This window comes from Aegilops tauschii, chromosome 7 (genome assembly GCF_002575655.3).
Source record: "Aegilops tauschii subsp. strangulata cultivar AL8/78 chromosome 7, Aet v6.0, whole genome shotgun sequence".
In the NCBI taxonomy this organism is placed as follows: Eukaryota; Viridiplantae; Streptophyta; class Magnoliopsida; order Poales; family Poaceae; genus Aegilops; species Aegilops tauschii.
Genome location: NC_053041.3, coordinates 2,129,244 through 2,149,123, shown reverse-complemented (window position 1 = coordinate 2,149,123; position 19,880 = coordinate 2,129,244). Strand labels below are relative to the sequence as shown.

At 45.3% G+C, this 19,880-nt stretch overlaps 1 protein-coding gene across 2 annotated transcripts; it reads right to left on the bottom strand.

The window, feature by feature from the left end:
• Positions 1 to 4,135: 4,135 nt before the first annotated feature.
• On the bottom strand, positions 4,136 to 10,025 carry LOC109765148 (protein SUPPRESSOR OF GENE SILENCING 3 homolog). 2 transcript variants are annotated; one of them, XM_020323925.4, is made up of 7 exons: positions 9,888 to 10,000; positions 8,712 to 8,809; positions 6,661 to 7,496; positions 5,991 to 6,288; positions 5,281 to 5,525; positions 4,941 to 5,098; positions 4,136 to 4,769 (listed from the first exon to the last, which is right to left on the bottom strand). In XM_020323925.4, the coding sequence occupies exons 2-7, from the start codon at positions 8,761 to 8,763 to the stop codon at positions 4,547 to 4,549; spliced, it is 1,812 nt and encodes a 603-aa protein (XP_020179514.1). In that variant the 5' UTR covers positions 8,764 to 8,809; positions 9,888 to 10,000; the 3' UTR covers positions 4,136 to 4,546. The 2 variants fall into 2 exon arrangements, with proteins under 2 accessions (XP_020179514.1, XP_020179527.1); XM_020323938.3 differs by lacking the exon at positions 8,712 to 8,809 and having other exon boundaries at positions 9,888 to 10,025.
• Positions 10,026 to 19,880: the final 9,855 nt, after the last annotated feature.

Sequence of the window (19,880 nt, the reverse complement as noted above, 5' to 3'; positions counted from 1 at the left end):
CCTCGGGGATGGGTGTGGAGGTCCCTAGGGCGTGATGACATGTCTCATGTGCTTCTTCTTGGCGACTGCTTTTTGGTGTTATCAACTATGTCGTGTTTCTTTGTTTGATCAATTTTTGTGGATTTCCTCGATACCATGTATCTTGGCCATATATCTTGGTCATGGATATAAAGCAGCGTGAAAGCCTTTCGAGACAATAATATGTACCTGCATGATGCCGGCAGGCTAGTTAAGGTTGTACTCCCAAGATGCTTGTATGTGTTTTGACACGTGTGAAGCGTGGCCGCGGCTAGGTCAGCCGAAGCGGACAAATGTTTTCACTCTTAGTGTCAGAGGCAGTGGCGGAGCCAGGAAAATCAAATTGGGAGGGCCAAACGTTGCTAAACCTTGTTTGGGAGGGCCAGATCATTAAAATGCATTGTTTTAACAGCAAAAAAATCAATGTTTACACTAGTATTAGTCCTAAACCAGTGACATTAGGGGGGGCCAGGGCCCCTGCTGGCCCCCCTGTCTCCGCCACTGGTCAGAGGGAAGGCAAAAGGCTAAGGCGGCGCCCCCAAGAGAAGAGCGACACCACAAGCATCGCTGGTGCCGAGGCACAGAGCTTCCGCTCGAACTCTCTTACCCATCACGGAGCTTCCACTGTCCAACCCTAGTTCTACCCCCACCAATCGCTGGAACCCGCACGCCACCCTCGCTAGCCGCTGGCCACAAGCCTAGCCCGAGCACGCCTCCGCCACCGCCACACTGGGTCCAATGTGAGTAGGATCACTTAGCCATGCTTCATAATTGGAAAAACGGGCGCCATGAAAGTACATGCCACTCAACCAAAGAAAGATAACAGAAAGTTGCCCGAAATGAGCACTAAAGACTTTTCGAGAAATCTCATCGGTATGACTATCGAAATCGTGAGCATCAACATGTAGGTTCCAGATCCCAAGTGGTAAGGCCTCCTCCGCGAGTACAACCAGATCGGCCAAGCCACCGGCCCGAGCAGGCCGAGGCCCGACGCCGCGCCGCCCCAGCGAGTCTATCCCAGAAACCCAATAGATTTTATTTTTCTTTTGTGAGGGGACCTTGTCTTTGTAGTCCAACGGCATGTTTGATATGATGGAGACGCAAACGGGCAGGCAAACATCCATGCAAGGAATGGAAAGGAAGGATCTTCCTCTGGTTAATTTTGAAAAACATACAAATATATGGAAACGAATCCGCTGATTTCCAGGCAGGCAGGTAGCTCATTTGGATAGTTTTTGAACGTTTTTGTAAACAAACCAACGAAAGCTCCGTGAATCACGTACTCTAGCCGGACGCACAACGGTCTATTTCCAGCATTTGCGTTTCTCTTCCGTTAAGTAGTACCTACCCGTCTTCCTCTCATCCTCCCGTTGACCGTTGTGCAGCACCAACGACACATGCATGGCGATGATAGTCGTCATGGATGCAGCAGCAGGGAGTTCCTCCGTCCCACCTTCTCCCACGCTTCATGATCAACATGTACATATCATCTCCTTCACGTTATTTATTCTGATTTAAATTTAAACTTCTCCTCTCATCAATGTTTTGGATCTTTATTCTGATTTAAACTTCTTGCAACGAAATGATTAAATAAAAAACTGATGATCGCAGGATGAGGGGCTCGCGCTCGCTATTCTTGCCGACCAACAGCCTATGGCGGTCGACGAATGCGATGATCCAGAGATCGAGGTCGACTATGTACCTCTAAGAGTAAGTGTTCACTTGTTGCACTTCAGATTCAGTAGAGTCGTGATTTTGCAACTTCTTGATTGATCTAGTTAACCTCATCTTGAGGCCGGGAGGCCCCTTTTTTTTAAATTTTGCGTCGAAATGATAACAACTTTTTTTTATGATCGTAGGAAGAGGGGCTCGCGCTCACTACTATTGCTGGCCAACAGCCTATGGCGGTTGATGAATGCGATGATCCGGAGAGCGAGGTCCACTTTGTCCCTCTTAGAGTAAGTGTTCACTTGCTGTACTTCAGATTCACTAGAGTCATGATTCTCTAAAGTATAATTAAGAGCATGACTTCTTGATCGATCTAATTAACCTCATTGTGGCAGGTCGTGAGGCCGGAGGATGAGCAGCAAAAGCGTCCCGGCGGGCGGGTTAAAGTATGTGCACATAAACCTAAAATGCAGAAAGTAAGTCCGTCGATACACCCCCGAAATGCATTCTCGTGTTTGTGCTTGTGATATCCTGGAACTAAGATTAGAACCAATAAACAGAGCTTCCAGTTTTATTTATGAATTCACAATGCTTCTGCTCAGATTATCTTATACCTTCAGCCGCATATTTAAGCATATCCGACAGCAAAATTGTTTGTAAGCAGATTAATATTTATAAAGTAAATTGTGTACTTGTGTAACAGAAGAGGAGAAATAGGCCTGCACGCACCAAGTCTGCTAAGAGTAATATGTGGCGTAAACCGGAGTTTGTTTACTGTGACAACATCAACATTAATACGTGGCCGGCAGATTCCATACCCGACGACGGTGACAAGGATGATAATTTTGCGCCAACGGTAAGAACAACATAATATTGAATATTGGTTCATCAAAGCATTTTTGTATTCAACGCTTGAAAGAAACACTTGTCCTTATATCATGCCCATTTTGTATGGAAAAAACGAAAAAACATGGTATGCCACGGTTAGTATTGTGGGTGGCCAAATTTCTTATTTAATAAGTAGATTGTGTACTTATGTTACTGGGGAAGAGAGGGAGGCCGGCACGCGCCAAGTCTGCAAAGACAAAGACGTGGCGAAAACCAGGGTTTGTTTACAGCGACAACTACAGCATTAGCAGCAGCGAGAGCGAGGGAAACAACAATGATGATTATGATCCGACGGTAAGGTCCTACATGAATTCAATGCATTTTTGTGAGTAGAAACTTAAAAGAATCCCATGTTTGTACACAGACCCATTTTTCAAAAATGAAAGAAAGAAGAAAACAAATGTTAATATGTATGTAAAACTAAGAACGAGTTTTTATTTGACAGGCACCTGATGCTGATGGCCACCCAAAGAAATGTGCAAGGTAATTCATCACTAGTTGATTTCTCTGCGAGTAGAGTGCTTTAAAAATAAAATATCTCGAGTGTGTTTGACTCACACAACTGAATGTCCGAATAAAAGATCTCGAGGGAGGCCGGCACGCGCCAAGTCTGCTAAGAGCAAGATGTGGCGTAACCCGGAGTTTGTTTGCGGCGACAACATCAACATTAGTACCAGTAGTGAGACCGAGATTGAAAGAAACAATGATGGCGCAGACCGCCATCATCGCCGAGGGTGTCAGGGCCTCCTCTTCCTCTTCTCGTGAGGACCTCGCGGAGTGGAAGAAGAGCTTGCAGGCGTTGGAGGCCTTGGGCATGGACGTGACGTTCCTGCGTGAGCGAGTCGATGGCCTCCTTGGCCTCCTCGCCGCTGATGAGGTGGGGAAGATGAGAGCCTGGGAGTCGAAGATGGCGACTCTCCAGGATGCTATGAGGGTGATGAATGAAGAGGTGGAGGAGAGGGAATCGAGCGCACAGGCTATGCAGCAGCTGGCGTCTGCACCATGGTGATGGTATCACCAATTTGTATGAACACTTCTTTTTGTGCAAATCCTGAGTGACAGTCCTATCATTTTCAAGACAGCGTTCTGTAAACTAGTACTGTTGCAGAATTACTTCGCAAAAAAAAGAAAAATACTGTTATAGAAATTGTCCAGATTTACAAACATGAAACCTGATAGAAATTAACAACGAGAAACATTTACAGAAGAGATGGCCAAGCAGCACTGGAATCAAAAGCAATAATAGATTAAGCTTGTTAACAGTGCTATAATTTATACAAGTGATAAAAGAATGCAGTACAGTTTATAACTGATCAATACGTTGAAGATTTCAACTAGGTAGGAAGTGGGGTTGAGGCCAGAAGATGAAGCCATGGCATGCAAATCTGGGTGGACATTCAGTTAAGCCCAAAACACGGATTCGGTTTTCGTACTAATACTCACCAAATTTCAATGATGAGGCATTTGTGGGTAGTGGCAAGGAGGCCCAAAACTCTTGGCAGTTTTCTCATGACAAATAGCAAACACTGGCTAGAAATGTTACTAGATAAAGACGAGGACAAGAAAAATTTGACTAGATAAAGCAAATGGTGACAAAGTTACAAAGGTATAGACCTCAAAGCAACTCAGCTTTTCGCCAATGACTTTTCGGACAACCATCCCCATGATTAAACTCACGCAAATGATCGCCCAAGTCTCTAGTTTTCATCATGTCTTTTGAAAAGAACTCGAATTCTTCTCTCTGGCAATGACACCAGCCTAGAAGGAACCATATGAAATTCTGAAAAGATGACACGATAATTTGGACACGTTCTATCTGAAATTCTAAAGCAGAGCAAGATGAGAGGTCCAATCAAGTTGAGGTTTCCTAATCTTGCATACACCTGAATATATCACTCAAAGCGGCCATTACGCCAGGAGAGTGATCCAGTTTATAAGGGAAACCGGATCGAAAACCTATGTATTGTGATCTTCAAGAGCTGTTGGAGGCCTGGAAGGTGCCGGGCTTGTGTTTCTCCATCAGACCGGTAAAAGCGGCATCAAACTCCTTCTCGAGCTCCACCTCCTTTGCCGCGTACTCTTTCTTGAGCTGCACCTTCTTTTCCTCATGTGCTTTTATCAGTTGGTCTGCTTCAGCCTCGAACTCCTGCACGTCCTTAACCTGGCAATCTATGAACCGTTGTACCTGTTCCTTCCTGCACAGTAGCATAACATGTACGGGTTAAAATAGACCATGTTTTCACTATACTGAAAGCGAAACAGAAGCAAGATTGACAAGTAAAACATCGACCTGGAGCACTTCCATCCCCAGACCACACATTGCAACATTAGCTCCACAGAAATCATTGATTGTTCATGTTACGCACCTTAGCCTGCGATTTTCGGTAGTCCCAGAATCCACGTCACACTGTCTAGCCTTGGCACGCTCCTCCTGCAGCAACCTCTCAAACTCCCTTTCCTTGTCCTCTAGGGCCTTGTGAATGTTTTCTATCTGATCATGGAAGAATTTCTCTTGGGACTTCATCTGGAAAGTATAGAAATTGCACAAGGTAAAAAAAAAAAGCCAATGATCTCAAAAACAAGGAAATGGTAATTCTATCGAATGTTGATTATTGGCATGTAAGTGTTTGGAAATAAAATATCCCTTTGATGTTCAGATGTGTCTTCACACACACTGGTGCAACCTTTAAGCAAGCAATCATTTACCTCTTCCTCGTACTCAGAGTGCTTCTCTTTAGCTTTACGCCTGACGAATATATTCTCTTCCTCGGTCTCTCGAAGTTTCTGGGTAACAACGTCCAGGGTTCCTTGTACAACTTTAGAGCGTTGCTCTGTCTTAACCCCCTTGTTCTTCACATAAGTGAGTTCTTGATTATCTTCACTCATTTTTTTCATCGGGGCCACTACCATCTCATTATGAGATCTCATCTCATATTTCAGGCGGCTTTTCCCTGAGAATTATAAAAAATCATTTATGTAAACACATAGTACAGTAGCCAATATATCTGCTAAGAAAATCGTGGGTGTACTGAAATCTGGTTTAATAGAGCATTTCTACCTTTGCACTAAATTAATACATTTTTTGAACCAAGATAAATACATAATAATAATACTGTGTTTGAGCCACCATAACTATAGGCCATCTTGAATTTAACAGGACAGCATCAGAAAACTAAACAGGCCTGTCGTACTATGCTCCAAATACATATATAGAGATGAATGTGGGAAGTATCGACCATGTTAACATGTCAATGCGAGAAGTGAAGAACAGAGAGGTGCAGCTTCACATGCATATCATGTTGCATTCGCACCAATCATCATTGGTGGCAAAGAATTCAGGCAAGAAAGTTCATTACAATCAGGTAGTATTTACCATAGAATGTATTAAATGTATGAACAGAAGTTCAATATTATACCTTGGTGGTGTTTATTGAAATCCTCCATGTCTTCCTTTGTGGCTAGGAAACCATATAATTGTCTTATCCCACCTGGTAAGAAAAGAGCCCTGTGTTTTTGCATATAATTGTACCTGTGTGTTCTTTGATCAACAAAGCGCTTATCCAGACGTTCCGCCTCAGTATAGCCCACGGCAGAGCTTTCAAATATTAGCACACTCATGCCACGGTGCCCAACTGGACCGTATGCATGACGTGCTTTGGCCACAGCATAAGCACTGAAATATTCGAGTAGCTCTTGGTTGCCCATGCCTAACCACTGTTGAGCATCAACGAATAGCGAAATCAGAATGCAATAAAACGTCATTTTAGAACCTTGAACAGTTATCTTAAACATATGCTTTTTTACAAATTCAATGGACTACATATTTGCAAACATTCAACTGATTTACTAACTATACCTAGCCAACACAGTAGACATATATTTACATGATTTTAGTTTGTATTAAATTCAAGCATGTTATAACAGGTCGTCTGAATATTGAGTATTTTAATCCTTCCCAGACAGATTAATAGATATGAATCAAATGCTCTAGAAAGATAAAAGAAATGAGCATGAAAATAAGACAGTTTTGCTGTTTACTTTTGCTACTAATACAATGTGTAGTCGAAGATAGACAAACATCATCACCTTATCATCTTCACCCTTTTCCAGTCTTGTGTTCATCACAATCACCATTGGCGGCCATACTATCTGCTGGTCAGTGCTTTCTGCCAATCCGTTCCATTTCCCAAAGTGCTCGCCGGGCTGTACCACAGAAGACCCCCTGCGAGACATCTCCTCTTCCAGCAATGCAGCCAATTCCCTGTGGAGCTTAACCCTCCTAGAACCCATTGTTCTAGCATGTCTGACCAAAGATTCCAGCCCTTTGAACCAGGCAATTGCTCCTGGTCCATTTTGGCATGCCGGACAATGCGATTGTCGCTCATGTATCTGATCCACACTTAAGGTGTTGATCTCCTGAAAGAAACTTTTGAACCACTTGTTTGTTTTTCGGGTTTCGAAACTTTTCTCCGATGCATCGGAATCATAGTCATCGCTCATGTCATCATCATCATCATTAAGATCATCATCATCTGACGAGTCCTCGACTTGAGGATCATCCATCTCAGGGTCGAAACCAGATGAAGCAACATCATCATCGTTGTTGCTTCGAGGACGACATGGGCGAGGCCTTGATGCCCACTGCCAACCATTTACCAGAGGTGGGGTGACAGCTGGGTTTGGCGCTTGCAATCCTGGTTCTGTAAACCTTGCTTGTGATGATACCCTGGGATTGTGTCTGGCAGCAGGACCACGACCAGAAGGTTGAGCCGAATTATTTCCTGAAGGACGCGAAGATCCATTGCCATTCCAAGCTTGCCTTGCTGTAGCGGGTGGAGCATTTGAGGATGAAGTCCGTGGCGCCCATGTTTGCCCTGACTTCTTCTTCTTATTCTCAATGGTCTCCCAACCACCCCCTGGACCTGGATGCAGGATAAGGACAGGATTATGTGATGTATGATTATTACATAGAGCGATATAAACAAACATATTTACACGCATGATGTCAAGAATTGAAAAAGCTGCAGAAGGGTAATGCATTGTTAATCAAAGTCTTAAGAAGGGCTATCACAAGTTGTGGCAATATTCCCTTGGAGACAATTATCACAATTGGCAAACGATTGGTGAATTGGCAATGGATGAGCATGTTACAGAATTTAGCATGGTAGGTAACCTGCGACAAGCGACCACAGCATGTTTATATCATCGGTCTTAACCATACCAGATGAGACTGTAATAATCTAATTAAGGCTCTACCCTCCAGGCAAGTCAGAGAAGAAATCCAAGAAACCCAAAGGTGGCTCTGTAAAGCTCTAAGCTCACGGAACTAGTAACTGAATCCCCGATTCTTTCAAAACAAACAAACCCAAACAACAACAACAACAACAACCAATGGCGCCAACAACAACCAATAATAATAATAATAATGCCTAATTCAGGAATCACTCGGCCCGCCCCATGGATGGATCAAGGAAAACCAAATCAGCAGATGCGCCATCCAATGGCGCACCACACGGATCCCCAAAGCACGGGGGCATCTCCACACCGCGGCAAGGGAGGGAGGGAGGTAATTCAGGAATCACTCGGCCCGCCCCATGGATGGATCGAGGAAAACCAAATCAGCAGATGCGCCATCAAACGCGCACCGCGCGGATCCCCAAAGCACGGGGGCATCTCCACACCGCGGCATGGGAGGGAGGGAGGTAATTCAGGAATCACTCGGCCCGCCCCATGGATGGATCGAGGAAAACCAAATCAGCAGATGCGCCATCAAACGCGCACCGCGCGGAACCCCAAAGCACGGGGGCATCTCCACACCGCGGCATGGGAGGGAGGGAGGTTATTCAGGAATCACTCGGCCCGCCCCATGGATGGATCTAGGAAAACCAAATCAGCAGATGCGCCATCAAACGCGCACCGCGCGGAACCCTGCGCGGAACCCCAAAGCACGGGGGCATCTCCACACCGCGGCATGGGAGGGAGGGAGGTAATTCAGGAATCACTCGGCCCGCCCCATGGATGGATCTAGGAAAACCAAATCAGCAGATGCGCCATCAAACGCGCACCGCGCGGAATCCCAAAGCACGGGGGCATCTCGACACCGCGGCATGGGAGGGAGGGAGGGAGGGAGGTCTCACCGGGGTTGTCGCCGCTGCCGGGAGGCCCGCCGCCGCGTCGACCGCCGGACATCGCGAGGGTTTGGTTCCAGCCAAGGTCTCTGCTTTCGAGTCTCTTACTATACAATTAAAAGGAAATCAATTAATTGTCAAAAAAAAGGAAATCAATTGTTTTCCCTTAAGTTAAAGATTTTTTGTGAAAAACGTTTGGTGCTGGCCGGCCGGCCGAACCGCTGCACCGGACGCGCCGCGTGCGTGGGATTAAACACCATCGTACGGTTATAATGCAACTCGCCCACATGACCGTTTGGCCAACGCAGCAGGGCTGGCCACACAAACCTTATCTCCACCCCCGTGAGTATCTAATCCAGTTCATCCCCACTAGCAAGGTGCCAATCTGACGGCTGGGGCGCGATCGGCCGAAATTTTGGTCCGGCGCGCCGGCGTGGCCTTTTTTTTTATCGATAACCTTAAGTTAGAGGTAAGGAGTAAGAGCATTTACACGGGACCTCCTATATGCCGCTTATTGCGGCAAGGAGTGGCGGTTCGCACAGGAGGCCGATTCGCTGTGGCTCCGCCTTCACGCAAATGAAAAATCGCAAAAAGGAAAAAAAAAGAGAGCTCGGTAGCGATAGGAATGGAACCCGCGACCTACTTATGTATTTACACGTATGATGTCAAGAATTGAAAAGGCTGCAGAAGGGTAATGCACTGTTAATCAAAGTCTTAAGAAATTGTGGCAAACGATTATTGAGTTGGGAGACAATTATCACAACTGGCAAACGATTCGTGAATTGGCAGCAATGGACGAGCATGTTACAGAATTGAGCCTGAGACAAGCAACCAAACAGTTGGCAGGCAGCAGCATGAATATATATATATCATCGGTCTTGACCGTCCGTATGAGATGAGACTACTAGTTCATAGTTGGACTGTGTAATTAATCGAACTCCAAGCAAGCAAGTCAGACAAGAAATCCAAGAAATCAAACCAAATAGAAACCCAAAAAAAGGTGGACTCTTTCAATCAAAGAAGCAAATAATTTGATGCAGGAATCAGTCGTTGCCCCGCCCCATGGATGGATCGAGCAACACCAAATCAGCAGATGCAGCAATCGATTCGCCCCAGCCAGCCACCGCGCACCGCGCGGATCCCCAAAGCATCCAAACCGCGGCAAGGAAGGGAGGGGGGTCTCACCGGGGTTGTCGCCGTTGCCGGGAGGCCCGCCGCCGCCGGACATGGCGAGGGTTTGGTTCCCTCTGCTCTCGCTTCTGATGTTGGGGGGAGCTGACACTTAATTTTTTCCTTGCGAGGTGGATGGGCGGTCGAGTCGAGTCGTTGCCTTTTCTTCCTTCTTTTTTCTCTCTTCCTTTTTCTTCCTTTTTTTAAATTTCATAATTTTTTTTGCGAAAGAAGTTAGTGATTTTTTTTCTTGAAAGTAGATGAACTTTTTCAAAAACGATGAATTTCTTTTCAAATTCATGAACATTTTCCTTGAAAGTAGATGAATTTTTTCAAAATCGATGAACTTTTTTTCAAAGTCACGATTTTTTTTCAAATTGATAATATTTTTTTCAAAATTTTATGAACTTGTTTTCTTCAAATTCATGAGCTTTTTTTCAAAATCGATGAACTTTTTTCAATTTCGTAAACTTTTTCTAAAGTTTGATGAACTTTTTTTTTTTTGAAAATCTGTGTACTTTTTAGAATCTGCGAGCATTTTTATTTTTGAATTTTTCCTCGCGGACTCTTCACCGGCGATCGTCACGGCCTCCTCCTCCGGTGATCGTTGGGGACTCCTCACCGGCGAACTTTTTTTAAAATATGTGAACTTTTTTGAATCCGTGAGCATTTTTACTTTTTAAATCTTTTTTCTGAAATTCTGATTTTTTTTCTCGAAAGTCAATGGCCAATGGTTGACCGGTCTACAACTACCAGTTAACCACGACAATATCGAGTTTTTTTTTCTTCTCTATAAGCGAAACGATCTAGTAGGGGGAAGCCAGGGAAGCGCGAATCATCTGCAAGCTTGTCAGTTCATCTTGGGCCGGCCCACGTAACCAGGCGCGCGGGCGCTGGTTTCCTTTACTGGCGCATAAGGCGCCAGCGAGGAGCTCTCCATATGTGGGGCGGATGTCACTAGTGCAGAACCGCCTTTATCACCGGTTCGTAAGGGCCTTTAGGGCCCGTTCTGCAACCGGCACTATGGAGTGGAGACTAAAGCCCCCCCTTTAGTACCGGTTTGGCACGAACCGGCGCTAACGTGCCACCACGTGGCACGAGCCAGGCCTGGGTGCGTGTAGGATATTAGTACCGGTTGGTAACACCAACCGGTACTAAATGTTTGGGTGTGTTTTGGTTTTAATTTTAATTTTTCTTTAGTTTTGTGTTTTCAATTTAATTTAGTGATTGTTTACATTATAATGAGTTGTTAAATCATTAGGTGAAAGTACCGTAGATTAGTTTCGACTGGTCACTAAGTGATCAAGTAATATGGATATGGCATATACTTGATCACTTAGCTAGGATCCATCCAGTTGAAACTAATATGCGGTTTCTTTCATAAATGATATAATAACTCATCATCATCATCATCATCATATTATAAGCGTTCATAACGCCACAAAAGCAAATCACTCTTTGAGATTAAGTTTAGGACGAAGAACACGGACACGCATGAGAGGACAACAAGTACTAAGAGCATGATAACTAGCTAAATCACTCCTGCTGCTCTCTCTCATGTAGAATAGCATAGAACATGTATAGCTCTCCTGATTCATCATATTGGAGCATGCAGATGAACCTGTCTCCTAATCGTGGGCTGCGCTTCTGATTGCTGCCCCCTAGTACTTCTCTGCGATCGGTAACAATTTTGCTCCAATCTTTCACTATTAAGCATTCATCGCTTTCAGAAATCCTGAATGCACTCATGTGCACTGTAGGATATCTTGTCCGTAAGCTAACAATTGACATGCGACCTTTAGTCTCGATCCACTGAGGCACAACTGTCATTGGGAGTCCCTGTTGAAGAACATCGTATAGTAATTAATATACTTAGCAATGAAAGTTTAGCTTGAAAAATAATGTATGCAAAAGATGCACTGAGGACTAATAGTAAAAATCTTACCATCTTTCCTAAATACATGTGACCGTAGTTCAATACGATCACTATTGGTCGCACGTTTTGAGTACTAAGATTTTCAAATTCAGGAAAATGATTTCTCTTAACAGCATCAAGATCCTCAAGCCATGAAACATAATGACTTATCTCCTTGCAGTTTAGTTCAGCTCCGGGACAGTAGTAGGTCCTCTCTACCAAGCGCCGGGCATGTTTGCTTGAATGGAAATAAGCTGTCAATAGAAATTAGTTGGCAACTATTTTTGAATAAACAATATCAAAGACATAAATATGGTTGAGAAACTCACATAATGGTAGAACTGGAGGCGTCTGTGTTGGAAATATGCCCTAGAGGCAATAATAAATGGTTATTATTATATTTCTTTTGTTCATGTTAATTGTCTATTATTCATGCTATAATTGTATTGTCCGGAAATCGTAATACATGTGTGAATACATAGACCACAACGTGTCCCTAGTAAGCCTCTAGTTGACTAGCTCGTTGATCAACAGATAGTCATGGTTTCCTGACTATGGACATTGGATGTCATTGATAACGGGATCACATCATTAGGAGAATGATGTGATGGACAAGACCCAATCCTAAGCATAGCATAAAAGATCGTGTAGTTTCGTTTGCTAGAGCTTTTCCAATGTCAAGTATCTTTTCCTTAGACCATGAGATCGTGCAACTCCCGGATACCGTAGGAGTGCTTTGGGTGTGCCAAACGTCACAACGTAACTGGGTGACTATAAAGGTGCACTACGGGTATCTCCGAAAGTGTCTGTTGGGTTGGCACGGATCGAGACTGGGATTTGTCACTCCGTGTGACGGAGAGGTATCTCTGGGCCCACTCGGTAATGCATCATCATAATGAGCTCTATGTGACTAAGGCGTTAGTCACGGGATCATGCATTGCAGTACGAGTAAAGAGACTTGCCGGTAACGAGATTGAACTAGGTATTGGGATACCGACAATCGAATCTCGGGCAAGTAACATACCGATTGACAAAGGGAATTGCATACGGGATTGATTGAATCCTCGACACCGTGGTTCATCCGATGAGATCATCGTGGAACATGTGGGAGCCAACATGGGTATCCAGATCCCGCTGTTGGTTATTGACCGGAGAGGCGTCTCGGTCATGTCTGCATGTCTCTCGAACCCGTAGGGTCTACACACTTAAGGTTCGGTGATGCTAGGGTTGTAGAGATATGTGTATGCGGAAACCCGAAAGTTGTTCGGAGTCCCGGATGAGATCCCGGATGTCACGAGAGGTTCCGGAATGGTCCGGAGGTGAAGAATTATATATAGGAAGTCAAGTTTCGGCCACCGGGAAAGTTTCGGGGGTTACCGGTATTGTACCGGGACCACCGGAAGGTTCCCGGGGGTCCACCGGGTGGGGCCACCTATCCCGGAGGGCCCCGTGGGCTGAAAGTGGAAGGGAACCAGCCCTTAGTGGGCTGGGGCGCCCCCCTTGGGCCTCCCCCCATGCGCCTAGGGTTGGGAACCCTAGGGTGGGGGAGTTCCCCCTTGCCTTGGGGGGCAAGGCAACCCCTTTCCCCCCTTTGGCCGCCGCCCCCCCCCCTTTGAGATCCCATCTCCAGGGGCCGGCGCCCCCCCAGGGGGGCCTATATAAAGGGGGGGGGCGAGGGAGGGCAGTAAACAACAGCCTTGGGCGCCTCCCTCCTCCCCTGCAACACCTCTCTCTCTCTCTCGCAGAAGCTCGGCGAAGCCCTGCCGGAGACCCGCTACATCCACCACCACGCCGTCGTGCTGCTGGATCTCCATCAACCTTTCCTTTCCCCTTGCTGGATCAAGAAGGAGGAGACGTCGCTGCACCGTACGTGTGTTGAACGCGGAGGTGCCGTCCGTTCGGCACTCGGTCATCGGTGATTTGGATCACGGCGAGTACGACTCCGTCATCCACGTTCATTGGAACGCTTCCGCTCGCGATCTACAAGGGTATGTAGATGCACTCCTTTCCCCTCGTTGCTAGTACACTCCATAGATGCATCTTGGTGAGCGTAGGAATTTTTTTTAAATTATGCTACGATTCCCAACAGTGGCATCATGAGCCAGGTCTATGCGTAGTTACTATGCACGAGTAGAACACAAAGCAGTTGTGGGCGTTGAGTTTGCCAATTCTTCTTGCCGCTACTAGTATTTTCTTGTTTCGGCGGCATTGTAGGATGAAGCGGCCCGGACCGACCTTACACGTACGCTTACGTGAGACAGGTTCCACCGATTGACATGCACTAGTTGCATAAGGTGGCTAGCGGGTGTCTGTCTCTCCTACTTTAGTCGGAACGGATTTGATGAAAAGGGTCCTTATGAAGGGTAAATAGAAATTGGCAAATCACGTTGTGGTCATACGTAGGTAAGAAAACGTTCTTGCTAGAAACCTACAGACCACATAAAAACTTGCAACAACAATTAGAGAACGTCTAACTTGTTTTTGCAGCAAGTGCAATGTGATGTGATATGGCCAGAAGACGTGATGAATGATATATGTGATGTATGAGATTGATCATATTCTTGTAATAGGAATCACGACTTGCATGTCGATGAGTATGACAACCGGCAGGAGCCTTAGGAGTTGTCTTTATTATTTTGTATGACATGCGTGTCATTGAATAACGCCATGTAAATTACTTTACTTTGTTGCTAAACGGGTTAGCCATAGAAGTAGAAGTAATCGTTGGCGTGACGACTTCATGAAGACACAATGATGGAGATCATGATGATGGAGATCATGGTGTCATGCCGGTGACGAAGATGATCATGGTGCCCCGAAGATGGAGATCAAAGGAGCATGATGATATTGGCCATATCATGTCACTATTTGATTGCATGTGATGTTTATCATGTTTTTGCATCTTATTTGCTTAGAACGACGGTAGTAAGTAAGATGATCCCTTATGATAATTTCAAGAAAGTGTTCACCCTAACTGTGCACCGTTGCGAAGGTTCGTTGTTTCGAAGCACCACGTGATGATCGGGTGTGATAGATTCTAACGTTCGAATACAACGGGTGTTGACGAGCCTAGCATGTACAGACATGGCCTCGGAACACACGCAATACACTTAGGTTGACTTGACGAGCCTAGCATGTACAGACATGGCCTCGGAACACGGAGGACCGAAAGGTCGAGCATGAGTCGTATAGAAGATACGATCAACATGGAGATGTTCACCGATCTTGACTAGTTCGTCTCACGTGCTGATCGGACACGGCCTAGTTAAACTCGGATCATGTTTCACTTAGATGACTAGAGGGATGTCTATCTGAGTGGGAGTTCATTGAGTAATTTGACTAGATGAACTTAATTATCATGAACTTAGTCTAAAATCTTTACACTATGTATTGTAGATCAAATGGCCAACGTTGTCCTCAATTTCAACGCGTTCCTAGAGAAAACCAAGCTGAAAGATGATGGCAGCAACTATACGGACTGGGTCCGGAACCTGAGGCTCATCCTCATAGTAGCCAAGAAAGATTATGTCTTAGAAGCACCGCTAGGTGATGCACCAATCCCTGAGAACCAAGACGTTATGAACGCTTGGCAGCAGCGTGCTGATGATTACTCCCTCGTTCAGTGTGGCATGCTTTACAGCCTAGAACCGGGTCTTCAAAAGCGTTTTGAGAAACATGGAGCATATGAGATGTTCGAGGAGCTGAAACTAGTTTTCCAAGCTCATGCCCGGGTCGAAAGATATGATGTCTCCGACAAGTTCTTCAGCTGTAAAATGGAGGAGAATAGTTCTGTAAGTGAGCACATACTCAGAATGTCTGGGTTGCACAACCGCTTGACTCAGCTGAGAGTTAATCTTCCGGATGATGCGGTCATTGACAGAATCCTCCAGTCGCTTCCACCAAGCTACAAGAGCTTTGTGATGAACTACAATATGCAGGGGATGGAAAAGACCATTCCTGAGGTATATTCAATGCTGAAATCAGCGGAAGGGGAGATCAGAAAAGAACATCAAGTGTTGATGGTGAATAAAACCACTAAGTTCAAGAAGGGCAAGGGTAAGAAGAACTTCAAGAAGGACAGCAAGGGAGTTGCCGCGCTCGGTAAACCAGTTACTGGGAAGAAGTCAAAGAATGGACCCAAGCCCGAGACTGAGTGCTTTTATTGCAAGGGAAGTGGTCACTGGAAGCGGAACTGCCCCAAATACTTAGCGGACAAGAAGAAGGCCGGCAACACAAAAGGTATATGTGATATTCATGTAATTGATGTGTACCTTACCAGTACTCGTAGTAGCTCCTGGGTATTTGATACCGGTGCGGTTGCTCATATTTGTAACTCAAAACAGGAACTACGGAATAAACGGAGACTGACGAAGGACGAGGTGACGATGCGCGTCGGGAATGGTTCCAAGGTCGATGTGATCGCCGTCGGCACGCTACCTCTGCATCTACCCACGGGATTAGTTTTAAACCTCAATAATTGTTATTTAGTGCCAGCTTGGAGCATGAACATTGTATCTGGATCTCGTTTAATTCGAGATGGCTACTCATTTAAATCCGAGAATAATGGTTGTTCTATTTATTTGAGAGATATGTTTTATGGTCATGCCCCGCTGGTCAATGGTTTATTTTTGATGAATCTCGAACGTGATGTTACACATGTTCATAGTGTGAATACCAAAAGATGTAAAGTTGATAACGATAGTCCCACATACTTGTGGCACTGCCGCCTTGGTCACATTGGTGTCAAACGCATGAAGAAGCTCCATGCAGATGGACTTTTGGAGTCTCTTGATTACGAATCATTTGACACGTGCGAACCATGCCTCATGGGTAAGATGACCAAGACTCCGTTCTCCGGAACAATGGAGCGAGCAACCAACTTATTGGAAATCATACATACCGATGTGTGCGGTCCAATGAGTGTTGAGGCTCGCGGAGGATATTGTTATGTTCTCACTCTCACTGATGATTTAAGTAGATATGGGTATGTCTACCTAATGAAACACAAGTCTGAAACCTTTGAAAAGTTCAAGGAATTTCAGAGTGAAGTTGAGAATCAACGTGACAGAAAAATAAAATTCTTACGATCAGATCGTGGTGGAGAATATTTAAGTCACGAATTTGGTACACACTTAAGGAAATGTGGAATAGTTTCACAACTCACGCCGCCTGGAACACCTTAGAGAAATGGTGTGTCCGAACGTCGTAATCGCACTCTATTGGATATGGTGCGATCTATGATGTCTCTTACCGATTTACCGCTCTCATTTTGGGGCTATGCTTTAGAGACTGCCGCATTCACTTTAAATAGGGCTCCGTCTAAATCCGTTGAGATGACACCGTATGAATTATGGTTTGGGAAGAAACCTAAGCTGTCGTTTCTGAAAGTTTGGGGATGCGATGCTTATGTCAAGAAACTTCAACCTGAAAAGCTCGAACCCAAGTCGGAAAAATGCGTCTTCATAGGATACCCTAAGGAAACTATTGGGTATACCTTCTACCTCAGATCCGAAGGCAAGATCTTCGTTGCCAAGAACGGGTCCTTTCTAGAGAAGGAGTTTCTCTCGAAAGAATTGAGTGGGAGGAAAGTGGAACTTGATGAGGTGATAGTCACCCCTTCTGAACCGGAAAGTAGCGCAGCGCGGGAAAATGTTCCTGTGGTGCCTACACCGACTGGGGAGGAAGTTAATGATGATGATCATGAAGCTTCGGATCAAGTTACTGAACTTCGTAGGTCCACAAGGACACGTTCCGCACCAGAGTGGTACGGCAACCCTGTCCTGGAAATCATGTTGTTAGACAACGGTGAACCTTCGAACTATGAAGAAGCGATGGCGGGCCCGGATTCCGACAAATGGCTAGAAGCCATGAAATCCGAGATAGAATCCATGTATGAAAACAAAGTATGGACTTTGACTGACTTGCCCGATGAGCGGCGAGCCATAGAAAACAAATGGATCTTTAAGAAGAAGACAGACGCGGATGGTAATGTGACCATCTACAAAGCTCGACTTGTCGCTAAGGGTTATCGACAAGTTCAAGGGGTTGACTACGATGAGACTTTCTCACCCGTAGCGAAGCTGAAGTCCGTCCGAATCATGTTAGCAATTGCCGCATACTATGATTATGAGATATGGCAGATGGACGTCAAAACGGCATTCCTTAACGGCTTCCTTAAGGAAGAGTTGTATATGATGCAGCCGGAAGGTTTTGTCGATCCTAAGAATGCTAACAAAGTATGCAAGCTCCAGCGCTCAATCTATGGGCTGGTGAAAGCATCTCGGAGTTGGAACATTCGCTTTGATGAGATGATCAAAGCGTTTGGGTTTACACAGACTTATGGAGAAGCCTGTGTTTACAAGAAAGTGAGTGGGAGCTCTGTAGCATTTCTCATATTATATGTGGATGACAATACTATTGATGGGAAATGATATAGAATTCTTGGAAAGTATAAAGGCCTATTTGAATAAGTGTTTTTCAATGAAGGACCTTGGAGAAGCTGCTTATATATTAGGCATCAAGATCTATAGAGATAGATCAAGACGCCTCATTGGTCTTTCACAGAGTACATACCTTGACAAGATATTGAAGAAGTTCAATATGGATCAGTCCAAGAAGGGGTTCTTGCCTGTATTGCAAGGTGTGCAATTGAGCGCGGCTCAATGCCCGACCACGGCAGAAGATAGAGAAAAGATGAGTGTCATCCCCTATGCCTCGGCCATAGGGTCTATTATGTATGCCATGCTGTGTACCAGACCTGATGTAAACCTTGCCGTGAGTTTGGTAGGAAGGTACCAAAGTAATCCCGGCATGGAACACTGGACAGCGGTCAAGAATATCCTGAAGTACTTGAAGAGGACTAAGGATATGTTTCTCGTTTATGGAGGTGACGAAGAGCTCGTCGTAAAGGGTTACGTCGACGCTAGCTTCGACACAGATCTGGATGACTCGAAGTCACAAACCGGATACGTGTATATTTTGAATGGAGGAGCAGTAAGCTGGTGCAGTTGCAAGCAAAGCGTCGTGGCGGGATCTACATGTGAAGCGGAGTACATGGCAGCCTCGGAGGCAGCACAGGAAGCAGTCTGGATGAAGGAGTTCATTACCGACCTAGGGGTGAATCCCAATGCGTCGGGCCCAATGACTCTCTTCTGTGACAACACTGGAGCTATTGCCCTTGCGAAGGAGCCCAGGTTTCACAGGAAGACCAGGCATATCAAGCGTCGCTTCAACTTCATTCGTGAAAGTGTTCAAAATGGAGACATAGATATTTGTAAAGTACATACGGACCTGAATGTAGCAGATCCATTGACTAAACCTCTCCCTAGGGCAAAACATGATCAACACCAGGACGCAATGGGTGTTCGATTCATCACAATGTAACTAGATTATTGACTCTAGTGCAAGTGGGAGACTGTTGGAAATATGCCCCAGAGGCAATAATAAATGGTTATTATTATATTTCTTTGTTCATGGTAATTGTCTATTATTCATGCTATAATTGTATTGTCCGGAAATCGTAATACATGTGTGAATACATAGACCACAACGTGTCCCTAGTAAGCCTCTAGTTGACTAGCTCGTTGATCAACAGATAGTCATGGTTTCCTGACTATGGACATTGGATGTCATTGATAACGGGATCACATCATTAGGAGAATGATGTGATGGACAAGACCCAACCCTAAGCATAGCATAAAAGATCGTGTAGTTTCGTTTGCTAGAGCTTTTCCAATGTCAAGTATCTTTTCCTTAGACCATGAGATCGTGCAACTCCCGGATACCGTAGGAGTGCTTTGGGTGTGCCAAACGTCACAACGTAACTGGGTGACTATAAAGGTGCACTACGGGTATCTCCGAAAGTGTCTGTTGGGTTGGCACGGATCGAGACTGGGATTTGTCACTCCGTGTGACGGAGAGGTATCTCTGGGCCCACTCGGTAATGCATCATCATAATGAGCTCTATGTGACTAAGGCGTTAGTCACGGGATCATGCATTGCGGTACGAGTAAAGAGACTTGCCGGTAACGAGATTGAACTAGGTATTGGGATACCGACGATCGAATCTCGGGCAAGTAACATACCGATTGACA